General features: G+C 44.3%; 1 protein-coding gene and 1 pseudogene across 2 annotated transcripts; one reads left to right on the top strand and one right to left on the bottom strand.

The window, feature by feature from the left end:
- LOC134046271 (PHD finger protein 7-like) overlaps window positions 1-6,062 on the top strand; it is a 118,592-nt pseudogene extending 112,530 nt beyond the window's left edge.
- An 8,252-nt stretch (window positions 6,063-14,314) lies between these two features.
- Window positions 14,315-22,749, bottom strand: OAT (ornithine aminotransferase). 2 transcript variants are annotated; one of them, XM_062496160.1, is made up of 9 exons: window positions 22,525-22,749; window positions 21,790-22,014; window positions 21,569-21,664; window positions 19,836-19,963; window positions 18,421-18,543; window positions 17,656-17,784; window positions 16,878-16,991; window positions 15,942-16,086; window positions 14,315-15,052 (listed from the first exon to the last, which is right to left on the bottom strand). In XM_062496160.1, the coding sequence occupies exons 1-9, from the start codon at window positions 22,721-22,723 to the stop codon at window positions 14,892-14,894; spliced, it is 1,320 nt and encodes a 439-aa protein (XP_062352144.1). In that variant the 5' UTR covers window positions 22,724-22,749; the 3' UTR covers window positions 14,315-14,891. The 2 variants fall into 2 exon arrangements, with proteins under 2 accessions (XP_062352144.1, XP_062352145.1); XM_062496161.1 differs by lacking the exons at window positions 21,569-21,664; window positions 21,790-22,014.
- Between the last annotated feature and the right edge of the window lie 2,611 nt (window positions 22,750-25,360).

Raw genomic sequence — 25,360 nt, 5'->3', positions numbered from 1 at the left:
AGTTATGTTTGTCTGAGGGTAGGGAGGGGTACAGCTGGTTACCTGGGACTGGGGATGTTGGGATAGCCCAGACTGTCTCTTTGGGAAGCAGGATGCAGAGAGACTTTGGCCATGGAAGCTGCACAGCACACAAACCACTCGAGGATTCTGTGAGACCCAGGAAGTGCACCACATAGCACTGAGTTTCACTGTTCATCTGGGCATTTCTTAAAATACATTTGTAACACCCCTGGCTCCAGATAATGAATTTTTTATTTTAAGGCTTCCCCTAGCAAAGGAAACCACATGAGATTTGGGAAATGGTAACACAGGGTGCAGTCACAGTGCATCCTAGGCCTGAGAGAATGCTGGGCTGAGTAATCTGTATATAAAGAAAAGACAAAAGGTCATTTTTAGTGAAGATTTGCATGAAGGAAAATGGTTTACAAGTAGCAGAAATAAATAATCCTTGCAAACCACTGGAGGTGATATTAACCAGCTGGGATGAGCAGACAATGGGGAAAAAAAAGCAGATTTTCCTACAGAGACCCAAGAAACCATAACCCACTGCCTGCCATCCTATCCCTGTCCTGTGATTTACACACACCTCTAACTCAGAAAAAAAAAATAGAAGATCTACAGTAAAGGCCACGTTTTTCCTACACTGAAAAAAAAAAAAAAATGTTTGTTTCAAAGCCTTTAAGCCTTATGTTGGGGTAAACTTTCCATAGGGCAAGTAATTCTAATCATATTTGGAATAAATTTGGTTTAAAAGAAGAGAAGTTTGACCTGCGGAGAGTGTCATGCAATGGAATGCAAGTCAGTCTAAAGGACTGTTTCTGATGTTGTTTTCTGGCTTAGAAAAACCATGTCCAACAGTTCATTGCTTAATGAAATGTCATCAGGTGGCCTCAAACAGAACAACTTCCTAAGGGAACAAAAAAAGCCTGGGATATTCCTTCATGTCTTTCATATATTTGGAAGAGTAGAGTTGAAAACATACAAAAAAGTGCTCCCTTTGCCCTTGAGAAAACCTGACACTGCTGAGTCTGAAGGTAGGAAACACAATACCAGCCACGTTCACTAGGTATTTTGGGATTTCCCAGACAGAACTGCACCATCCATGCTGTGCCCAGGCAAAAACCCGTCATCAATTCATCTGTAAAAGCATTCCCCTGGATACTGCCCAGACATGGAACACACCCAAAACTACTCCCAGATAGCCTCAAGAATGTCTGAGATGCCTCTCCCAAGGTATTTTAGAGTATAATTAGACAGACCTCTTAGAAATTAAAGGTGATGAAGTTGTAACGAGTGAAATTTTCTTTTAAGTGAGGTTTAGAGAATGTAACAGATGAGACACAGAGCTGGGGAGGGACGAACATCCTGGGGAAGTCCAGTTGTCCTGGAGAAAGAATAAATACAAATGAACAGCAAAACATTCACTCCCAGTTTTCTTACAAAAAACATTCTTTCTCACATCTTCTTGCAAAATTTTCTGTTGCCTTTTGCTACACAGTAGAATGTTTTATTTATACTTTGTATTTCCTAAAGGAAAATATTGGGAATTGCACTGGATCTCATTGGGAGAAATGAAGTAATTGGATACAACATGAAGGATCACTGTTTCCACTTCTCTTACCTATGACTAAACTACTTAATCATGCCCATTACATTGCCTGGGCTGATGATGAGCTTGTTGTGAAATGTAGATTTAAAACAATTCCTGCCAGCAACTTCTCAACATTCACTATTTCTTTTTTTCCAGCTGTGGAACTGTGTCAGACAGACTCAAAAATTTATTAATCTGTGCTAGAAAAAACCTGGTCACATCCAAATCTGAGCACGTAGTGCCAGAGTTATAAAGGCATGACTGCAAGGTGGCACGTAACTCAGATCACTGCATGGGAAGTCCCTGCTTTCAGCAGACCAGTAAATAGGTCAGCAGCAGTAAACAGGTCAGGAATTCAGGATTTGAGGGGAAAATGAGATTATATAGCAAAGGAACAAAGCTTATCCCCATTGAACTGCCACTGCAAGAAACACAAGGTTTGGATTTTCTAGTTCCACGTGCAAGACCGCTTTCACAGTGGGTTGAGGAATGGGAAAAAGAAACTGTTTGAGGGGTTCTGGGTATGTTTCTCACATCACAAGTGTGTATGATGGCATTACCCCCTCATGTGACTAAATCTCTTTTCTCACTTGAACAGAAACTTTGGCCAGGATATGGGTGCCATCTGGGCACACAGATGCAGCTCCTCAGCACATCCCAGCTGTCCAAAGAGGAAACAAAGCCACTGCCTTCAGGTCTCCTGGGACTGTTGGGACAATGATACCACGATCCACATTCACAATCCCCCAAGATCAAATCACATGAAATCCAGAGTATGCAAAAATGAGGGCTAAGATTGACCTCCAAGAGGCTTTTCACGTCTGAAAAGTCTCCAGATTCGGCATGCCTTAAGAAAGTTCTGGGCGGGTATTAATAATTAATAATATCACTTATCAGGAAGGAAAACTATGGTAGTGACCACCTCTAGAAACTGCTTTTAATTTTTATCTGCTTCTTGTTTATTCCAAAGTATGGGGCCAATACTGACGTGAGGGGCCCAAAAATCGACTCTGGACCTGGAGGTGCCTCAGCAGTCCCAGCAGACAGGGCTGAGAACTGCCCTGCCCCTGCAGCCCACGCTAGGGCGGCTACAGGCCAGCTGCCACTGGCCTTCTGGGCCACATTGGCACACTCCAACACACTGAACACCTTGCGTTCGTTCAGCTGCTGTCCAACCACCACCCCAAATCCTTTTCCACTCATCAGCTTTCCAGATGGAATTCCTCACACCCACTGTGTGGGCTGAGAGTGCTGTGAGTGGGGGCTGAGGGCCTGACACGGCAGGGGCATGCACCATGCTTGGGCAGGCCTTTGTCACCTGAGTGGAGAATGCCGATGGGACGTCCAAGATACCCTGGTCTGACACGTGCTTAGGATATCACAGCTAGCATAGTAGCTGACAGGACAAAGATTTGTGGGCTGAAACACTTTAATCAGAAAAACAATTCCACCAGCTCACACAGGTGATGAAAAAGCCACAGTGGCTCCCAACCAGCTCCCCGAAGTCAAGCCAGACAAGCCAGTCCCCGAGCAGCAGCAGCAGCAGAGGCAGCAGTTTACACTGGTGCAGCTGGGCAGACATGGCCTCAGCTGTGGGATCTCCCTGACATCTGGGGGATCTGCTGTCCCACCTGTGTCCCCTGCCAGCAGCTGCTGCCCCCAGCCTGCTCCCTGCTCCAGGAGGCTCAGGAGCAGGACAGGCCTCAGCACTTGCTGCTCAGCCACGGCTCTACACAACGCTGTCACCCACACTGATTTGGTCAGAAATACAAAATTCAGCACCACGGAAAGTTCATCCCATCCCCTCCAAACCAGCCACAATTGTGACACCATCACTAAGGATGGTACTGGGGGAAGGCCATGGCACAGTGGCCCCTGTGACATCATCACCCCGGCCTAAGCCATAAAACCTGGCTGTGCATCAACACAAGCCTCAGAGTCGAAGAGAGGATCACGGAGAAGGAGTTTGCCGAGGCTGCTCAGGCACCAGGGTAAGTCGGAGAGTTCTGGTGCCTCTGACGCAGCTCACACACATCTCTCTCTTCACTCAGCCCTGCTGCACAAGTGTCAGGACGAGAAATCCCAGCAGTGCTGGGCAAGAGACGCTCCAGGCACTTGCCATCAACCTCTTTGGGATCCAATATGGCACAGCCAGCAACTGTCCCCAAGGAGAAAGGTGACAGCAGAAGTCTCCCTCCCCACAGCTCCCCATCACTGGCACAGGGGGTTCCAGGGTAGTCAGTGATGCCAGGGCGAGGCAGGAGCTCCCCAACAGGCCTGGGCTCTGGGCACTTGCTGGGGCACCTGTGCCTGACCTGCCCTGACCTTCAGCCAGCACGGCACACACCCAGCAGGGCCCTGCTGCTGACCCTACATGGACACTTGCCCAGCCCCACAGACGTGCTCATGCCTGGGGCACTTGCTCTCTCTCTCCAGCATGCGTGCTGTGCCACCGCACCCAGGTGGACACCGACATCTGTGGCAGCAAGAGAGTGGAGTTCCAGTTCTTTGTCCACACCTACTGCCAGGTGACTTCTCTTGGGGCTCCCTCCAGCTTTCAGCCCAGGATAGCCCTGCTGTCCTGACCTAACAAGCTCCCACCCTTCCCTGCTTTGCAGATCCTCGCCACTGGCCTTTTCCCACAAGACGACACTGGACGCTTCATCATTGAGGACACCAGGCACATCATCAGAGAAGCAGCCAAGAAGGTGAGGAGGACCTGGCAGGAGCAGGGACCTTTACACCAGGACAGGCTTCGGCAGCTCCTCCTGCTCCCCAGCAAAGAAGCCCCAGACCCGGCAAACACAGGAGCCTCATGCACAGACGGCTCTTGGGGCTCTCAAATGCCTCTGCCCACATCCTGCTCCCTGTCTGGAGATATAGACCAGACACAAAGCCCCAGTCCTGACACTCAGGTGGCTGCTGTGGTCTTTCCAGAGCTGCTTTGTCTGCTGCAAGATGGGGGCCAGCATCACCTGCTGCGAGACCGGTTGTGACCGCACCTTCCACCTGCCCTGTGCCCCAGATGGCGAATGTGTCACCCAGTACTTTGGGGTCTACAGGTAAGGGCTGCCCATCCTCACCCCATGTTCATCCCCAAGCCCTTTGCAGCTGCAGTGGCCACACAAAGGGAGGAGCCCACGGGGACACTTGCAAGCAACCTGACACAGACAGGGGCAGATCCCACACAGGAACTGGGGCTCCCTCACAGCTCCTGCACCCACATCACCATCACAGCCCAAGGACACTGCACCTCCCCCCTTCCCTTACCCATCGCTTCCACCTTCCTCACAGGTCCTTCTGCTGGCAGCACCGCCCACAGCAGACACTGCAGCCACGTCCCAGCCAGGACAACACCTGCAGCATCTGCCTGGACACCGTGGAAGACAAAATCTCCTACAAAACCATGGGGTGCCCCGCGTGCCAAGATGCCCGCTTCCACCGCCACTGCATCCAGAGACTGGCTCTGCACTCTGGCATTGCCTTCCGATGCCCGTGCTGCCTGAACCAAGAGCTCTTCATGATGGAAATGCTTACCATGGGGATCCGACTCTCCAAGAGGTTGGCTTTTCTCCTCCCAGCTCACAAGGCGTCAGGCACAAGCTCACTGCCAGCCTAGGGACTGCCCTGGCAGGCCTGGCCGCCTTCTGGCCTGTGCCTCTTGTCCTCAGCTCCAGCAAGGAGCTGCAAACAGGACAGGCAGAGGAGCAGTGACTGCCTCGATTTGCCTGATGCTGGCTCAGCTGGGCTTAACTCTTCCCCCTCCTTCTCTGGCAGATCCCCACCATGGGAGAGTGACCAAGAGGCCGGACCCTCGCATCAGAGGCATGGCCGCTGCGATGCTGCAACGTGCCACTGTCCCAGAGGCAGGGAGCACGTGGAGGCAGACGGGTAAGCTGCCAAAGCAGCAAGGCAGGAATCTGAACGGGACCTGTCTCCCCACAGGCTCAGGGATGACAACCTAAGAACAAGGGCTCTGCCATGAGCATGGCCATCCCTTAGTCTGGCACTTTGTCCTCACAGTCAGTATCTTTTTCTCCTCCAGACCCTGGCAACTATGGCTGTGCAGCTCTTGCGCTGCCCAGGGCACCCACCGACACTGCTTGTCTTTGGGCAACACCACCTGCTCCTGGGAGTGCAACACCTGTGCTGGCACCATCACCGGTAGGCACTAAAGCATTCGGTGCCATGACATGGTGACAGGGGCCAGGCTGGGTCTGGCAGCAGAGCCTCTGTCACACAGCTTGGCTCCAGGAGGGGTCTGGCTTCTAGAATGGCCCCTCCTGCCTGCGGCCTGGAGCCATCCTGACAACCTCCCGGGGCTCCTTTTTGCAGGCTCCACTGCCAAACCAGAGCTCGTGAGGCCCAGAACTTCCACACAAACGCTCTCAACACCATCCCAGGGCACACTGCTCCTCACGAGCAGCTGCTCCATCAGCCCTCGGCACGCCTTGAAGCGCCGCTACCCTGAGGCAGAAATACCATCCAGGACAACGTACAGCCCTCCTGCAAAACGCCGCAGGATCGAGGATGGGCCAGCCCACAGTGCTGAGACCAGCAAGCCCAGCACTTCCAGCCGCACAGCATCACAGCTGTCCCAGGGCAAGGGTCCCATCAACATCAGCTGCTCTCCCTCTTGCCCTCGGCAGGCCCTCAAACGGGGCTACCCAGAGCAGGACAGGGACTCAGGGATATCGTACGGCCCACCCGCAAAACGCCGCAGGATTGATTGAAAATGGGCCACCTCAAGAGTGCTGATGGAAGCAGCCCCAGCACTTCCACACAGCCAGCGTCAGGGCCGTCGGAGGCCACTTTGGTGGCCAACAGTCAAGCTGCACAGTTAGCACACCCATACAGGCCTCCATGGATCTTCTACTCAGCCATGACAGACAACCTCTCCCAGCATGGGCCAATTCGTATGAGACACGTCTGGCGACAACAACGGCGGGCAAGAAAGCCCTAGAGCCAGCCATGAGAACAACAGCAGGACACACTGTCGGCCAGCCCACAGCCCCCATCACCCTTACCCGTGAAGGATAGATAGATAGATAGATAGATAGAAAGACAGACAGATAGATAGATAGATAGATAGATAGATAGATAGATAGATAGATAGAAAGACAGACAGATAGATAGATAGATAGATAGACAGAGATAGACAGATGATAGATAGATAGACAGATAGACAGATAGATAGTCATTCAGACAGACTACCAATAAACAGTTTTAAAATAAATAGCATTTTTACTTTTTATATTAGGAGAACCCATGTGCCATTTTCAATCATTTTCCTCAGGCTTTCTGCAATCCCCTGCTAGCAAAAGGGACAGGCATCTACTTCCCAGGCTTGGCAGCACCTTCCCCTGTGCCAGCTGGTATTCCTGCCTGCCCAGCACCATGGCTGTGCCCTTCAGGCCTTGCTGGCCAGGAGAAGCTGCTCGCAGTGTCCCTGCAGGGCAGCGCTTGGCTCCTATGCCATGTTCACACGCCTGAGCCCAGCTGCACCGGCAGCCTCTGCCTTGCCAGCAAGCCCTGGCCAGACTTGTACAGCTTTTGGGGTAGCACACCTCAAAACCCATCAAAGGTATCAGCAGCAGCTGCCCGTGACTGGAATATGTCCTGGGACTGAATTTGGCACTGTGGGATTTGGGGACAGGCACTGTCCTGCTTCTGCTGCCCGCACTAATGCTACTACAGACCAGCTGCCATTGGCCTTCTTGGCCACCTGGGCATACGCTGGCTCATGGATCCTCACACTGGGAAAGCTCTGCCTGCTGCTCCCAGTCCTAAGCTCTGAAAAAAAGATCTGCAAAAAGACACAACATTGGTGGTGGAAACATTTCCTCATCAGGCTTGTTTAGTCTTAATAAAGAGTGAAGGGGCATATGCTACGTCTTAAGAAGAGTATGAGGAATACTCCTAGGTGATTAAAGCAAGGAATTAAGGTATGGAAAGAATGAAGTGGGAGATAGCCCAGAACCCCTTAGGCAAATAGGTTTTTTTGCTGCTCCCCAGCTTTTGGAGAGCACTACCCTGGAAAGTGGGGCTGGAAGGAGCTCTGTGACCTGCTGCCACTGCCAGAACTTTCTGTTCTTGCAAAGCTTCTTCATCACTCTGTGAAACCTCAGTGAGCTGTGTCTTCTTTTACTGAGGTATTCCAGATTTTCACGTTTTCATTACTTGTTCTCTACATAAATACTGATCACATCCCAGGTTTCTCTGAAACTGCAAGAACACCTTCTCCTAAGATCCAAACTTTAGCTCTGCTGAGACAAGGGAGACCGTCAGGACACACACACAAGGAAATGTACAGTTACACATCTATAATGCAATACAACTAGGAATTTTCTGTTACATCTTTTCTGACCAAAGTTTGTGCATTTAACTACTGAAATACAGTATGTAAAAATGTGGAGTTATTTTTTCCTTGCATCTCTACACTTGCTGCTGTTGACACCAGTGATGACAGAGCTGGCTAGTCCCTGTGGGACTCACATTAGCCTGATCATTCAAAAATTAGTTTTTATCCTCAGAGAGGGAAGGAGCTGCCACGGCTCTGGTGGCAGAAAGTGTGAAGCACAGGATAATCACTGAAGCTTTTCAAATTTTCAAATTTTATTTCCTCAGCTTTCCTGCTTCCATCAGAGTAGAAAGTAACGTTTATGTTCCACTAACACATTATTCACAGATGCTTTTGAAAGACCAAGTAATTTGTACTTAATGGTTTCTGACAGTTAAGGGTAAAAGATGAAAAACTATTACGGAATACTGCAAAACAGATATTCTTGTCCCAACATAGGTGCATGTTGGAAAGCACTCCTGAGTTTCTCCGTCAGTGGTCTTAGGACAATTTCTGAAAGAAAATTATTTGAAAACTCCCACCACATGCAAGTGAGCCCAAGCTCCTGCATCACAGCCCTAATGGCCAAATACCTCATTGACCAGGCACTGGCCATCTTGCCAACGAGAGCCAGATGGAATGTACACCACTGTCATTCCTCCCAGGACAGCCCGTCTGAGCCATGGTTTTATTCCTTACACACAACCAGTCTGCAGCACAGCTCACCTGAGGCAGGGCAGCCCCAGTGCCTGCAGGAAATACCCATGGCAGACAGGGGAACTGAGTGTTTAGAGGGTAATTACTCTCCTTTCTCATTTCACAGCTCTTCCAAATGACTGTATTCCTTTGAGGGTTAGGTCTCCCATGTGTCAGACCCACGGAAGGTCTGGGAGTTCGTCCAAGGTCCAGGCCTTTATTTGGTTTGCACATTGTGCCAAAGGTCAGTATTCTCCTCTGCAGCCTAAATCATCACAGATTACTAGGATTTTATACAACTCTGAGTAGGAGTTGCTTTCTACCCATATTTGTTTGGACTAGTGCCGATAACAGCCTGGGAATTTTCCAGACAGCACAATCTCTGCTTGGATTTCTCCAAGCAAGCCCAAGCAGAGGGACAGAAAGCTTTGAGGGAAATAACAACTGAAGAGGATTCCTGATGGGTCACCTCTTATCCGCACAGATTCAGCACACCAGGCTGCCTCAAGGATGAAATGAAAAGCACAACTTCAACTGGAAATTAAAAACAAAGGAGCATTCCCGAAATTGCTAAGTCAGCTGCTCTTCCTTGGGTCCTGAGCAATCCCACTGCAAGGGCCCCAATAACTCCCCTGTGTTTGACAGGCAAAGCAGTAAGACTGGGCTTGATGATCTTAGAGGTCTTTTACAACCTTAAGGATTCCCTGAAATCTCACCACTTTCAAGCATTTGGTGTCTCTCAAGACCCCTTACAAGTGATGCTCAGCACAGAAGCTTAACGAGCTTCCCACCAGGCTACTAGGAGAGATTTTTAATCCCGTACCGTTTTTTTTCTTTGCCTGCTTTTCCTGCTGAGGCAATGTTCAGCCAAACATCTCTTTTCACTGCACAAATACAGCAGTTCCAACTGCTTAAGCCTAGCACTCTGGATGGAAACACAACAGGGAAGCTCAGGAAAGCAGTTCCCAAATTTAAATTTCATCCCAAATCACCACCTTCTCATTTCTCTACTTCAGTGATGTGGTAAGGAAAGCCACTTTTTTTTCCCCCTCTCAGCTGTCCCTACATCCCCATCAGTCAGACTTGCTGGGTACTTGCCACATTAGAGGTACAGGAATTCTAACAATCCCCTTCACTCAAATTAGCACAGGAGTGCACAGCACAAGTTACACACTGAGACACTGCCCAGAGATGAGACTGAAGCTTGTGTCATACCCTGGTGTTAGTAAAGCCCAAAAGCAAGCCCCCAGGAGTTCCCAAACCCCAAAAACTCTCCACCCAGCAGTAAACTCCGTTTAAAGCCGAGCTTCTGGCTCCACCTGCTGCTGAAAGGGTGGAAAAGATGAACAGCTGCAGGCAAAACAAAACAAAATTAAGAAGAACAAAGGAATAACTAAAGCTTGCTTTTCTACTTAACTCATCCCCCAACACCGTTGTTAGAAGACAAAACATAGATTGTTTCATCATGGAAAATTCTAACAGGTTCAAGATGTGCAGCGCTTTACCCGGCCATGACCACCAGGCACTTGGATCTTATTAAGAATTTCCAAAATAGATTATTTAACTTTAGAAAATACTGTCTGGTGACACAAATTCATGGATTTTGTTGCTGAAAACAACTCAGGTCAAGGACAATGTCATATGCATGAGTCCTAAGATTGCTAGCAGGAAGGAGGAAGAAAAAGGAAACCCTGCATTGTATGTTTTCCCATCTTCCCCTGTTCACTGTGTGGTTCTTGCCTCTCAGTGTTCCACGTGGTCCCCTTAAATCTTGGTTTACATTTACCCACATGCAGTGTCATTTCTTCTTTTTATGCCAGTATATATATTTAACGATTTCATGCCAAAACCCACAGGCTTTTCCCTTGCCAAAGTGCACAGGTGCCAGCACAATTGGGCATTATTTCCACAAACAAAGCTCCCAGTGAAGCCAAGGGCTGCCCTGGGTGCCCCAGGAATGCTGGTTTGGCTCTGGGGTGCTTGGATTACCTCTGAGTGTTTGTGCAGCACTGGAGGCAGGGTCACTATTCATTTAGAAAAGCATTTCATATTCCTGATTTAAAGAAACATCACAAGCTACTTCACAAAAATATGTGCAAGTGCTATGATGGAGACAGATTAAGCCTTTACAGCCAAATTCTTAAAGCAACATTTTGCAGATACATATTTGTGCCTTTAAAAAGTTTTATTGCTGTACAGCTCTTGCTAAGGAAAACTAAACCCTCTGGATAGGCAATACAGAGCTCTTTCCAGCGCCATTTTAAAAATAAATTTCAATTACAGCACAAAAAAGTAATGCTGTCCCACACTTGCATCTCTACCTAATGCAAACTTAAAAAAAAAAATGTACTAGGAAGGTTCAGAAAGGGATTGTACTTCCCATTTTTTCACTGTCTACAAAGTTACGGTGCAAAAACCAAACTCATTTCATGAAACACAGCTTTTCTTTGCATGTTTCAGTGCGTGTATTACACTAATTTGTAAATTACTTTCAGTTTGGCCTCCTTGAAATTAAAATTTGCTCAGCACCAGCCTTTGGCTGAGCTACCTCCACTTAAGCAATCAGTGGAACAAGTACAAACCCCAGAGCACTGGATTTCTGGCACCCAGTGGGTAAGAGCACTTTAGTTGTCCACATATTTTTGGGAATAAAAGCCCTGAAGAAATTTTCAAAGGCTAATTAAGATCCCAGACAACAAAAGCACAGACAGGTTTTACAAGCCCATTAGTTACACAAGCAGGAGAGTTTTGAGAGTTTGAAGTGGTGTCACTGACAACTGGCCAAATCCCACTTTAGCATTGCCAGAAGACACAAAAACCACATTCCATGATAAAGCAAACCCCCAAAACAGACACATCATTCTGAAGGCAGATGAACTTTCTGATAGCCTATCATTTTGTCACTTTGCACAGAACAAGCAGAGGAGCTCTTGACATTCCCTTTGGCCATCCAGCTCTACCTTCTAACTCACAAACAGCTGCCAACACAAACAGTTTTTATTGTTTCTGAAGTGGAGCCTAGCTGGTGACAGGCTTTGTGTCTCTGAAAAGGTGTCCTGTATCTGCCTTCACTTCCGAAATAATACGTATAATTTTGTACTTGTTCTGGCATTGAACTGCAATAAATGAAACCATCAGAAAAAAGCCCTCTGACTGCTCTAGCTCTGCTTCCAGGCACACACCCTGGTCCTTGTTTACTTAAGAGAACCAGAGAGCTTTTAAGTTAAACCAGACAAGTCAATTACCCCCTCATTAAGTAAGGATAATTTAGGATGACTTATCTTGGGAAATGCTACACACACTCTGATTTTCTTAAGCTTCCAAAAAAAAAAACCAAAAAAAACAAAAAAAAAAAAAAAAAAAAAAAAAACAAAAAAAAAAAAAAAAAAAAAAAACAAAAAAACCACCAAAAAAACAAAACCAAACCTGGATTCATGAAGCAATTAAAACACCAATTAAAAGTTCGGAGATTCAACAATGGTGTCCTAGAGAAAAATTTCTCAAGTTCTGAAAAGCCTTGGCCTGCTAAAACTCTAACCAGAAACGTGTTGGGTAAGATCTGAGCTCAAATTGATCATCAGCAGACAGAAATATCTTCAGAGAGCCCAAATGAGTAAACCAAGTCACAGAATTTTACATACCATTCTTGTTTATTACACAAATAAAAAACTGGGCTTCAAAACTGCACTTTCAAAACAGTTTCAACAACAACGAAAAAAATCCTCCACAGTACTGGGCAGGAACTCCAGGACAGTATCCAAACCATGGGAACTTCACTGGCTCTTCCCAGCATTAGTGAAGGCATGGGGCAGCAGGCAACTGCAGAACAGAGAGGGCACCAGAAAACAGCACCTCTCAAGGGAAAAGAAAGCAATTTTAACCTGATGAGTAAGAATAAGAACCACCACCAACTAGGTACATGGATGGCTGTTGAACAGAAAGAAAATAATGGTCTGTGGCCTGAAGGGCACATGACAGCAGGACACACTTTTGTGGCAGGAAATCTGGTGACAGTGAGGACAGAGAAGCACTACAACACAGTCTCCAATTTCTGCCCCACAGCCCCTTTTGGCTATCACGCAAACGGGCAGAGCTGGGGCAGGGAACAGACTTGAGCAAGTCCTTCATCCTTGCCTGCCTTAGAACGCTAAAAACAGGAAAATTCTGTGCTGCCAAAGGTTTTGGAGGTTGATCTCTGAAAGGTGCTGTGGTTTCTCTCAGGTATTTCCCTCCTTGCCCATCAGGTTACGTAAGCCCAGCTTTCAGAAAAATCAAACTTCCTCGGCAAAACCTCCCTGCATTTTTTATCTTATTCCTAAGTGGAAAACCACTCTGCCAAAGACCAGCGGCCACAACGGAGACAGGGGAGCCAAACAGAAATTAATTCTATTTCAACACACCCAAACCCAACCGCACCTGCGAGGCTTCTGGAAGGTTCAGGGGACGCAGCCTCCTTTGATCGCAAACTCCCAGCCCGAGTGCCCTCCTCCTGCCCGCATTGGCTGCGGTGCTGGGTGGGCACAGCCTTCCCGCATTGCCCACCCAGCGGGGTCCTGATACAGGGGCTGCTCCTGCAGTGTCCCACCCCGGACCCCGCCTGCTGCCTCCGCCTTAGCCCGGACTCCGCCGCTCAGCTTGATGCAGCGAGGGCTGGGAGGAGAACAGATGATGTTGAGCTCTTTATAAAAACACAAAGAGTTAGGCTCAATTTGCTGATATGTTTGTGTCTCCTACTAGCCCAATTCTGCCAGCAGACAGTGCCCTGCATCTGCTGCCAAAGATGAGTTCATAAAGCACCAAAAGGTTGTGCCTTAGGTGCTAAATTGCAAAATACATTTCCGTGTCATGACTGCTGAATGAATACACAGTTGGACTGTGCCTTGTTTCTTAAGTCCAGAGGCAGTTATTATCTAGGAGCTCTTGAAACCCCTTTATTTCTAGTTGAAGTTAAGACTTTTTTGTGAAAAGCCTAAAATTTTAAGGCTGAGAAGAAGCAATGACCTCTCTGCTTTGAGTATTACTCATCGTCCCAGTTCATTCTGCCCCTCTGCTCCACTCTGGTGAGATCTCACCTGGAGTTCTGCATCCAGCTTTGGGGTCCCCAGCATGGGAAGGCCAAGAACCTGCTGGAACAAGTCCAGAGGAGGCCACCAAGTTGATGAGATGATTTCTGCTATCCTAAGGATAACAATCCCACTGCCACATTGCCCCTTGCAACAAGGAGGTTTTTCTATTCATTTTCCAAATGGAACTCAGTCTTACCCACAGCTGACCCATCTTTCTGCCTCACCCAAAGCAAGGAAGGGAAAATGTTCTGTCACCCCAACCACCACACTGGGTCACTGCCAGGAACTTAGGTGACTTCAAATCCCAAAGGATTATTTACCACTTTCACAGTATGAGCATGTGACTGTTTTTAATCCCTATGCTCAGCAAAGGGAACATTTTGCACTGTGTTATTAATTGAGGTTTAGTTCAGCTAAAAAAAAAATTACAAACTTCAAGTATCTATGAGGTTTGCTCTTTTTGAAGACCTGGTATTTTCATTGCACATCAACGTATTTTTTTAATGCAAAACATGTTTTAATATAAACATCCAGATGATTGAAAGTTTTGTAACAGTAAAAACAGATCTGAATGTTCATATCTATTTTACAAGACTGCAAAGCCAAACACTGAGACCAGGCTTGAAAATAGCATCTCTTGTCATACAATCAAAATATTGTACACACAGAACACAGCTCGATGCTTCTCGAGTTCACCAGCATAACACCCAGTTTGTCAAACCTTCAGCATTAGAATTTTTTTTCAAGCTGCACATGAAAAACACAAATTCACTCACAATGATAAGTGCTTTCATCCTACAGACATCTTGCTGAGAGGCAAAAATTGCCAAATGCCATGTTTTGGAGAGTGATATGAGAGTGCAAGGCAACCTAAAATATATAAATCACACTTTAAACTTTGGCCAAGACTTACACAGTTAAGCAGATTTCTATAGTTATCTCCTCTCAAATATTCCAACTTAGCTGTTCAGTACGTACAGAACTTTATTTCCAAGTATTCTAAGACTGGAAAGTCTTCAAAATCATTCTGTATTTTCTACAGAGCCATTATAATTTAAAGATACAGCTATGTTTTAACAGTCAAGTCCTCTTAGGTAAAAGGAATGAGAGGTGCTTGCTTCAAGAGCAGGCGTTCATCACACAGATTCCAACACACCCCCTTGGCCCAGTCAGCAGCCAGACTGGAAGAGCCGTGTTTTCAGAAGGACAGGATGGTCTTGTGAATGATTTCGATGGACTCTCTGATTTCATCCTCCTTGATGACGAGGGGTGGGGCCAGGCGGATGATGTCGCCGTGCGTGGGCTTGGCCAGGAGCCCGTTGTCGCGGAGCCGCAGGCACACCTTCCAGGCGTCGTAGTCTGCAAAGGCAGGGAGGGAGAAGGTCAGCAGGACACCGAGGGCATTCCCAGCACAGCAGCAGAGGTGACACCTGCAGCACGCGGTGCCGTTTGCCAGCTGGCGGAGGGGAGGATGCAGGGTGCTCCCGAAGGGAGAGGTCCCTCGGAGCAGCTCGCTGCAGTCCGCACGGTGACGCTGCTCCAGAGCTGCCCTTTGCCTCAGCACACCGAGTTCTGCTCCTTCACAGCTCAGGGCTTGTCTGGCACTCCGACTTGAAATTAAATTTTAAAAGGGGAACCATGTGAAGAGGAGGTAAGGGAATGTGTGGACAGGACTTCAGGCAAGGTTGTGTTTAAGGAACCTGGATTTCAGCGTGCCATCGTGGAAAATGACACCACCTTCCTACTTTATCCCTTGATCAAGTACCTTGATGTTCAGATTTCTGATATAATTCAAGGTGTTACTCCTAGAAACTTGTTCTTCATCATTAACTTTTTCCTTCTTTGTACCCTCCTGTATTCATTGTACTGCTCTAACTCTTCTGAAAACAACTAATCTCAGCCAATGCTCCTATAATCTGGCAGGAACTGGTGTTCCAGATGTGGACAGTTTTTTCCAAAGAGCAGAGAGAAAGGTATTTGCTGGGAGGCAGAATCACAATCGGGTTTGAACGTTATCAAATCATACAAGAGTTCAAATAACTTACAAACAATTGTTCAGCCTTTCTTAATTAAAATCCCCTATTTTTAATGGCACACAGTAAGTTAAATCAATTTTCAGTGGGTACTGCACTACTATAGCCATGTTCTGAACAAAAACATCACGTCTACATACCATTCCCTACCTACAATTCAAGTTGAAAAATTACTTCTCCATGCTGTGTTTGTGCAGTTGATTTTATTTCCTCACCTTTGGTTTCCCGAATTACAATTGCATTTAAGAGCCCTTTTCCTCTTACAGCAGTTACAATATTAGATGGAGTCTTCATGAGCTCACTTCTTAGGAGATTACCCATTATTTCTGCATTTTTTGCCAGATTTTCCTCTTCAATTACCTAAAGAGAAGGCAGATCTACAATCAGTTGAAGGGCACTGCATTTATTTTATGTACCATGGGGAAGGATGGATAATGACACTGAACCTGCTGAGACACAAAAGCTGTTGCAGCCACAGTGCTCCTGCATGGGCTGCAAGTCCCAGCAGGTTGATATTGAGCCTTTACTCATTCATGTCTGCAAGAAACAATAATGTCTTTGATATTTTATTCTAAATTAACTGCTCTTCATTTGCTGTTATTTGCAAGTAAATACTAAACCTCTGAAGGCTCTTAAATCTGTCCAAATCTGAGTAGTGGGTAGTGATGAGGTTTTCTGTGTGACCTGTATCAGTGTAGTTAATTAAGTCAATTAAGCAATCACAAAATAATTGAATTGCACCTTCTGGACAGGACATTGTAGTTTCTGTTTGAGATCCATACCTGTGCTCAAGCTCACAGAGCAGCAGCTTCTGCTGATGCAGTAAAACAAGCCAATTTCAACATATCTTCACGAAATTATTGAAAGTATTTGACCAAATTTAAATAATTGCCTTGAAACATCCCCTAGATGAATCCTATTCTGGCATTCAAGACATTAAGATCATAAAAACACAGAAATTAGGACACATTTCCAATTTAAAAAATTAAAATTTGTTTTATGATCTGCAGATAACCATTTAACCATTACCAAGTTTCATTCTTATTTAAAGCTAGATTTCTACTCGCAGCATGAAAATAATACCATTTATTTAAGCAAAGATCATGAGACCCTTTTTAATTTAGATTGCAGAGCTCTATCCCCACACAAACCTCCAGTGCTGCCATTGCCACACGGCAAGCTAATGGATTTCCTCCATACGTGGATCCATGTTCACCAGGTTTAATGGTCAGCATAACTTCATCATCACACAGCACTGCTGAGACCTAAAATGGGAAGGGCAGCAGATTCACATATTTACAACAAGAAACTTTAATATCTCTGAAGCAAACTTTCCCTCAGAGCTCAGGAAATTTTAAGCCCATGGTGATAAATTACATTTATATTCCCAGATCTGTATACAGAATAGCAGATCTGACAATCCCATAATTAATCCCTTAAATACACTTAGCTATAGTGGTAACAACTTTCAATCACAGCTAAGGGGAATTTCTCCAAACTGAATATTATTTCAAGAGTTTAAGCTTCAATACTTAGTTTAACAACTCGGAAATCCTGTCAGTTGGCCAAAATAGTTCAAAGCATTGTAATTTCCAGCCCAATCAGCAGGAATTTAAGTCACTCCAAGAGGATAAAATCAGCCATGCAGGCATGCCAGACAAATGAAATAATGCCAGTTGATCAGCTATAAAGGTAGTATCAGGTATTCCATTATTTTATTATGTCTCTCTCAAGTTGGGCTGTCTGGTCATAAATCATAGTTAGTCTTGCAAACAATTTCCAAGTCCAACAAACATCAGATTTATTGCTCTGCCAACTGGCAGATTTTCAGTCTCGATGACCAAATAAAAAAACAAAAAAAAGATTATTCAACAAATGTTTGAGTAATTTAACATTATTTTAAATTACTGGTATTTCTTTGGTACTCACAGGGTATAAGCCACCAGAAAGGGCCTTTCCAAGAAGAATTATATCAGGTCTCACATTTTCATGGTCAACAGCCAGCATTTTTCCTGTTCTGGCTAAACCAGTCTGTATTTCATCAGCAATAAACAGAACCTTTAAAGAGAAGAAAAATCCAATCAGAACAGGGAATTATTTTCACTCTCATTCCTAACCTAATTCCAAAAATACATATTTTTTTTTGGGTATCACAGCAATAATGAAGACAACTTTATTAATAGTATGTTAATGTCTTCTTTTGAAGATATGAAAAGAATTATGAGTAGCACTTACAAATTAGGAATCTGAATTCTATTGGAACAGAGACCACTGATTTTTAAATTTTTAACCATTTTCCTCAGTGTTTCATTCTGTGACCCATTACTGTTACTGATTCTTGGTAGCAGTTATGCACACCAGCAACAAAGGTCCTGGATAGCCATGGTAATTGGAAACTTATAATGTGGAAAAGAAATTAGAAGTTAAATTAATCTAAAAATAAATCCAACTGAAGAATATTAATCAGAAACTCAAATCAGTGACAATAGTAAGAAATAGTGAAAAATGTGCACTGCTAAGAAGTACTTTTTAGTGAGATATTACCAGGAAACACAAGAAATATCCCTGCACTATTCCACTGAAGGAAAAAGGAATTATTAAATAGCACGTGAAGTTCTACACCTTGCATAGAAGTGTAGCTTTAGAAGTTAGAGCAGTAAAGTGTTAAGTGTTTAATGTCCAGTGAATTCTCACATTGTGCTTTGTGCAGAGGTCCCTCACTCCTGTGAGGTAGCCTTTGTCAGGAACAATCACACCTGCTTCCCCTTGAATTGGTTCCACCATGAAAGCTGCCACGTTGGGGTCTTGAAGGGCCCGCTGCAACATTGTGCACAGGGAGAGGAGAGACAAAAAGAAAAAGCTTTTACTTAGGTCAAATACAGAAAATACATGTAGCAGAACCTGATTCTAGCCCTGGTGTTCTTCCTCCAGGGATGAGACCAGCATTCCTGTCAGGCAGCTCTCTCTGAGTGCCACTTCAGTTCCAAAGCTGTGTCACCATTGGCAGTGTAAAATCGGCTGCTGTGCCTGCTTGGGAAGGTACAAACCTTGCAAACTGCAAACCCAGACAAGCAGTTTATCAGATCTGTTCATAAATCACCTCAGAAATGCCCTCAGTTTCATATTACCCCATACAGTACAAACACTTGCTCAACTCTTCCCGTAAACAAACAAACAAACAAAAAAAAACAACAAAAAAAACCAAACAAAAAATTACCTTAAAGCAAAGTCCACAGGTACATTCCTGCACTATCAATTTCAAAAAGGTTTAGAAGTCCACGAGGCACAAGAGATCTAATGATTCCCAGCAAGAATTTACTACAGCTTGTCTCAGCATTGCCCCATGAGCAGAATGAATTCAGCATTAAATACTTGCAGGCTTTTCACCATGGGCAGCCTGGTGTAGATTCAAACCTGAACAAGCTTTGCCACCCTGCAGCTGTAACTGAGAGACCTTTGTGTCCCCTAACCCAACTCCAAGAAGAAAAGCAGCTCTGTCCTATAATCCCTCAATCTCCAAAGCCCAGTCACTCGTATGAAGCAGAACCAACAGGTACAGAGGTTTTTACTCACAGAAATGGCACCTAATAAAGGTCCCCTCCCCAACAGCTTGACAGGATTAATCTCAGAAAACCCAAGGAAATACTAGAAATCACTGGCATTTCAGGAGCTTGTGAAAGCAAAACAGAGCAGCCTGGCATGGTTTTAAGGATGCTGTGAAACTGGAAATAAATATTTGCAAACTGCAGTGAATTCGAGTCATAGCAGCACAGAGTGCTTTGGGTGGGAAGGGACCTTAAGGCTCATCCCATCCCACTTCTTGACATGGGTAGGGACATTTCCACTAGACCAGGTGGCTGAGAAATGGAACAGATCATGTGGTTTTCCTCTCATGTGCTAAGGCAAAACTGAAAGTCAAAACCAAAGCAAAATTTACCCACATTTCCTATACATAATTATAACAAACACATTCCTTATATACATCTATTTACAGGTATCTTAATGTCAAAGCACATGTTTCAAACTATAAACTTCTGATTTTCCTTGCAATCTACCGAAGAGACATTGTAAAATGATTTCATACAAGAGAACAAAAAATTGTCAAATACCTCAAGAGCTGGTAGATCGTTGTATGGGATCAGTTCAAATCCTGGCATGAAGGGTCCGAAGCCATCATAGCTGGATGGGTCAGTAGAACTGGAGATGGCAGACATTGTCCTGCCCCAGAAGTTGCCAGCTGGGGAAAAAAAAGGGGGAAATTGTTACAAAACTGACCAAGATCCAGAACACTTTAAGGGACTTTCCACTTGGTGATCCATTTTAAGGGTTATCTAACAAGATATTAGCATACTCCTCCTAGTTGTTGACAATTTGTATTGATGCCATAAATACACTCTGTTGTTGTATCAAAAGCACGTATCAAAAACCAAAATAAAATTATACTCTTAAGACCTGACAACTGTACTAAATAATTTCCTTAAGTTTTGTTAGTAGTCTGGAAAACTGAAAATAACTCTGATAAACATCTTTTTATTGATAATGTTGAGCTTTAATGCAATTATTACTTGTAAATGTAGGAAGGAAAATAATCCTAAACCATTAATGATTTAAGTCCTAAAAATAAAGCTGTCAATAAGCCCAAATTAGAAAACAAAATTCTGTGCACTTCAAAGTTCCAGAAGAAACTAATTACATATCTAAAAATATTGTGATTTGCACTACTTTATTTAGAAACATCAGGTAAAATGTCTGGGAGCTGACTTGTCCATTACCAAGACAATCATATCCTCATTTTAATATTCAGTTAAAACAAGAGACTCTCACTAATCAATAGTAAGGTGCTAATAAGACTAAGGAAGATTAAGGGTTCAGTGCCTTCACAGCTCACTATCCAGCACAGAGTCTGTGTCAAGTTCTTTAAACTGATGTTCAAAGCCACTTCTTAGCTATCCAAAAGAGCTTTTTTCTGCCAAAATGCAGAGCACATCCCCTTTATCAAAATGAGAAAACACTGAAAGTTGTCTGAAGAGCAAAATTAAATAGAGGAGAGGAAGAGGGAGAGGGAAAGATTTGTTCAAAGAATTCCCAGATGAAAAAAAAAAAAAAAGTCTATTCATTTCCAGAAACCATAAAGCAAAATTCAAGTATGCACTGCAATTTATAAATGCATCCTTATGATATTTATGGCTGCTATATGTACCAAAAGTTAAAAATAGTACTTGCAGCTACCAAAAAAGGTCAGTATTTAAATAGTAAACCTTATTCTGGGATGTTTTCTAAAATACAGAACCATTAAACAAAATTAGTATTGGCAGAATTATTTTATCTGTAACCAAAGAACACTAAATATAGTATTTTTTAAATTTTTTTTTTTGCTTCAAAAAATCAGAAGTCTCTTCATGGCGTGGTAACTTCTTCCTGTTACAGAGTCAAGCAAGGCAAGCAGGTAAAGGGAGGAAATATCCCAAGAGAGAATCAGGGTTCATGATTTACTTTAGCAATGTTTCTTTTACTTTCATTATATGATCGAGGCTCCAATGTGGCTTTACTGGGTTAGTGCCAGTTTCTGGAAGGCCTGGAGAATGCAGGTCAAAAGCCCTGGTAGGTGAAGCCAATAGGGCAGCTTAACTATTGAGCAATCCATGAGAGGTGTGGCACCAGTTTGAGGAGTTAATCCACAGAACAGTTACATAAGGAAGGACTCAGGAATAAGAAGTATTGCACTTTAAGTGCTTAAAAGAGCCTGGAGGACTGGATGTGCTTCCCCTGTGATTTCAGGCTGCCTCCCAATAACCCCGTGTCCACATCCTCAAGTCCTCAACTCAACACACACTTTACGTACCTGCAAAAATGATCTTAGCTTTGTATTTTGGAATTCCTTTCACAGTGTAGGCCCATTTCCGAGCCAGTTTACAGGCAGTTTCTCCAGCTTCTACTCCTAAAACATAACACAGCACCATTATCAGCCTTGCACATGAAACAGGCCATCAATGCAGCAGAAAAGCTTACACAACCCTTGAATCTCGGAGACAAGAACTAAAATGGAAACAAGTATTTCTGTACCTGTGTTCATTGGAAGAACTTTGTTATAATTGAACATTTTGGTGACAAGCTCCTCATATTCCCCAAGAACATCGTTGTAGAATGCCCTGGATGTCAGGGTCAGTTTTTCAGACTGGGCTTTCAGAGCATCCACAATCTTTGGGTGACAGTGGCCTTGGTTGACTGCACTGTAAGCACTCAGAAAGTCAAAATACTTTCTACCTTCAACATCCCACACGTAAACACCTGGGAAAACAAACCTGTGGTCAATACACAAAATAAAAGAAGACACAAGACAAAAAAAGGACTCATCAAACTTAATTAAAGACCAGAGTAAATTGAAATCAAGTGATAATATATGAACAGCCCATAAGGACTTAGGATTCCAATGCACCTTTTTCATGCTCATGTTAATGTTAAACCTCTCCATGCAAGGTAACAGAAGAAATTAAGTTGCTTGAAAATTTTCTTGTTGAATTATTCTGGAAATTAGCAACACTTTAAATCATTTTAGAGACACCAAAGTTTTTTCAGGTGGTCTTATGCATAACGATATAGCTCTCTAATGAACAATTAGCTGATTTTATTTCATCAATGATCTCAATCCAACAAAAAAAAAATAAAAAACAAAAACAAAAAACTAAAAATAACAAAGATTCAGAAATTGATCAGGCCAAAATCATTCTGCCATGATCTCATTCACCTACACAGACACACCCCACCTATAGCCTCCCGGAAAAACCTAAATAAAAATACCTTTTCCTCTTTCCAGAGCAACAGGCAGTGGGTGATAGTTGTGGGCACCGTATTTCGCTTCACGTTCAAAGATTAAGTCAGAGGAGAGAGGCCCCTGAATGGTTTTTTTAGGAGCAACTGAGGTAGCAGAGCTCAGTGAGGAATGAAGACCTCGGCAGAGAACAGCAAGGCTCTGGGAGCGGGTTAGCTTGGAAAGCATGATGGACTTCAGGAATTCTGATACAGATCTGGAGGGGAAAAAAAGAAAGAAAGTTAATAATTAGCACTAAGAACACTTCAGAAGAAATGTCTGACACGATTGAAGTGGTTTTACTGCCAGGATTACAGGTTCCTCAACTATTTTGCAATTCAGCCAAGAAAGCTTATATGAAGTATTAATTAACGTGGGATGAACATCAAACAAGTCATTTTTTCTGTTCTCTACACTTACAGGAAGAAAACTTATGTGACTCAGCAATTCTATGAAATAGTTACATCATTTTTCCTGTAAGCGTTCCTTTTTCACTGCACCTTAAATTCTGTTTTACTAATACAAACTACAGTAAGAAAGTTAAGTTCATCCAATTTCTTATTCTACTGAAATGCATATTTTCTTCCAGATTGTCATCAGACAAATCATGTCACAAACTTCCATATTGGCCATCCCTGGAAGTGTCCAAGGCCAGGTTGGATGGAGCCTGGAGCACCCTGGGATAGTGGAAGGTGTCCCTGCCCATGGCATAGAGGGGCACTGGATGAGCTTTAAGGTCCCTTCCAACCCAAACCATTCTGGGATTCTATGATGAAAAAATAGACAGAAAGTCTATGATATCAGATATTAATGATCATTAGAGCACTCTATATTTTCCCATCAATTTCCCCTGAACACATAACCTGTAGTGACACCATCTAGGGATAACCTGAAGGTGGAATTTCATGAGCCAAACACACTTTGATTTCTTCTCCGTGCCTACAGCCCAGTCAATATAAAGGCAGCTCCCAGAGAAGAGGAAGTGAGTTGGCACTTGAAAAGCTGTTTCAGGAAGCTCTTCCCAAAGCAGGGAACAGCAGAGAGCCAAGAGTTCTCAAAGCTCAGGTTTCTGGTCTCACTGAACATCACACTTACAAACAGGCAAAAGGTTTAATACCCAGAGGAGCATCACAGATGACAACAAGTGCTCTGCTTATCAAATGCAGCCTCCTGTAACACACTCCACAGCAATGAGCTGAGTAGCCTGGACACTGCTGCACCACCTAACAGAAGCAGACTCAAAAACCTACCCAAAACACAGGTATTAAATACCAACAGGAGGATGCAAGGATGGCTTACACAAGGGTGCTGTTATTTCAGGCTTCGTGCAGAAGACAGAAGTATTAAGTCACAGATTTATCCCTCATTTATTTTTGAAAAAATCCACACCCTGAACGTGTTGCCTTGAACAGAGAGGCATTTCTTTCAGCAGACTCCTCAGGTATTAACAAATAACCAAAGCCAAAAGATTTTTCTGCATCTACTAAAATCCAAGTGTTTAAGAAGAGTCAGTATTCTCCATTCCAGCAAGAGATGAATGCTGCACAACTCTGGGCATGTTTCCAGCTGTTAAAGATTAGCCCTTTGTGTTAATACTTTTCAAGACTGTTATTCAAGGATTTCGCAAACAAAAAAGACAAATACTTCTCTCTGCAAGAAAAAGATTTGATGACTCAAAATTTCAACCTGCTCAACCCCTAAAATGTAATTGGTCTGTGACATCCTGGCCCCTGGCACACCTCCATGGCACAGCAGCTAATCCTATCACAAGCTTCTGTATTTTGGAGATTTTCCAGACATTCCTAAAATGAAAGGTACAAAAAAGTTAAACTCTTATCTGCCCTGTATCAGAGGTACCTCTCTGCATGAAGGATCACAGATCCCAAGTTTGAGGTTCTTGTTTTACTTCTTGCATATTGGAAAATAATCATTAGATTTTTTTTAAAAAGGGCTTTTTCCTCCATGAAGGGAATTGCCCTGAAAACTTTGCTAGTGAGGCCACATCACTTTAGCCAAGGTGTGGAAGATTATATGGAGAAGAGCTGAGTAAAGCTGAGAATTACAGATTAATCTGGAGCTAAAAGGAGGGAGAAAATTTCGGGTTGATGATCAGAAAGAGAAGGTGAACAGAAATTTCAGGAAAGAGAAGGGGCATAATAAGGAAAAAAAATCCAAGCAAACAAAACTAAATAAAATCAAACTCATTACCAACTGTGAGAAATATGATCATGCACTGCAGCAGGCAGTACAGCAATCAGAAGCCAGGGAATTACACCAACTGGAAGAGGTCTTGCATCAGAATAGAAAAACCACTCAAAACACAGCTGTAAAACACTTGGAACAGCTTTGCTCAGCTGTTGAGCAAGATCATCCAGACAGGAGCCTGCAGACTGCACGGGTAAATTGAATGGGTGTATGTACCTGGCACTGAAAAACACGCCGAGGTAAATGGGGGATATTGTCAAACACATGAAAACACTCGGGTTCATGTTGATAAAGCAGAGAGGGAGCAGTGTGTCACTCTGCAGCCTCTACCAGCTGAATCAAAAGGTTCAAGGGGACAAGCAGGGGGGACATCAGTGTGGACATACCAAGCTACCTCAGCAGACTGGCACCACAGCAGGAGCAGCTCAGGACCTACCCAGGCTGGCAGACAAGAACTGCAGAATCACAGAATCACTGGGGCTGGAAAAGACCTCTGAGATCACCGAGTCCGAGCTGTGCCTGTTCCCCACCTTGTCCCCAGCCCAGGGCACTGAGTGCCACATCCACTGCTTCCTTGGATACCGCCAGGGCTGGGGACTCCATCAGCTCTCTGGGCAGCCC

Source organism: Cinclus cinclus, chromosome 7 (assembly GCF_963662255.1).
Source record: "Cinclus cinclus chromosome 7, bCinCin1.1, whole genome shotgun sequence".
Taxonomy (NCBI): domain Eukaryota; kingdom Metazoa; phylum Chordata; class Aves; order Passeriformes; family Cinclidae; genus Cinclus; species Cinclus cinclus.
The sequence above is the reverse complement of the archived record's forward strand: the minus strand, read 5'-3'. Positions and strand labels throughout refer to the sequence as shown.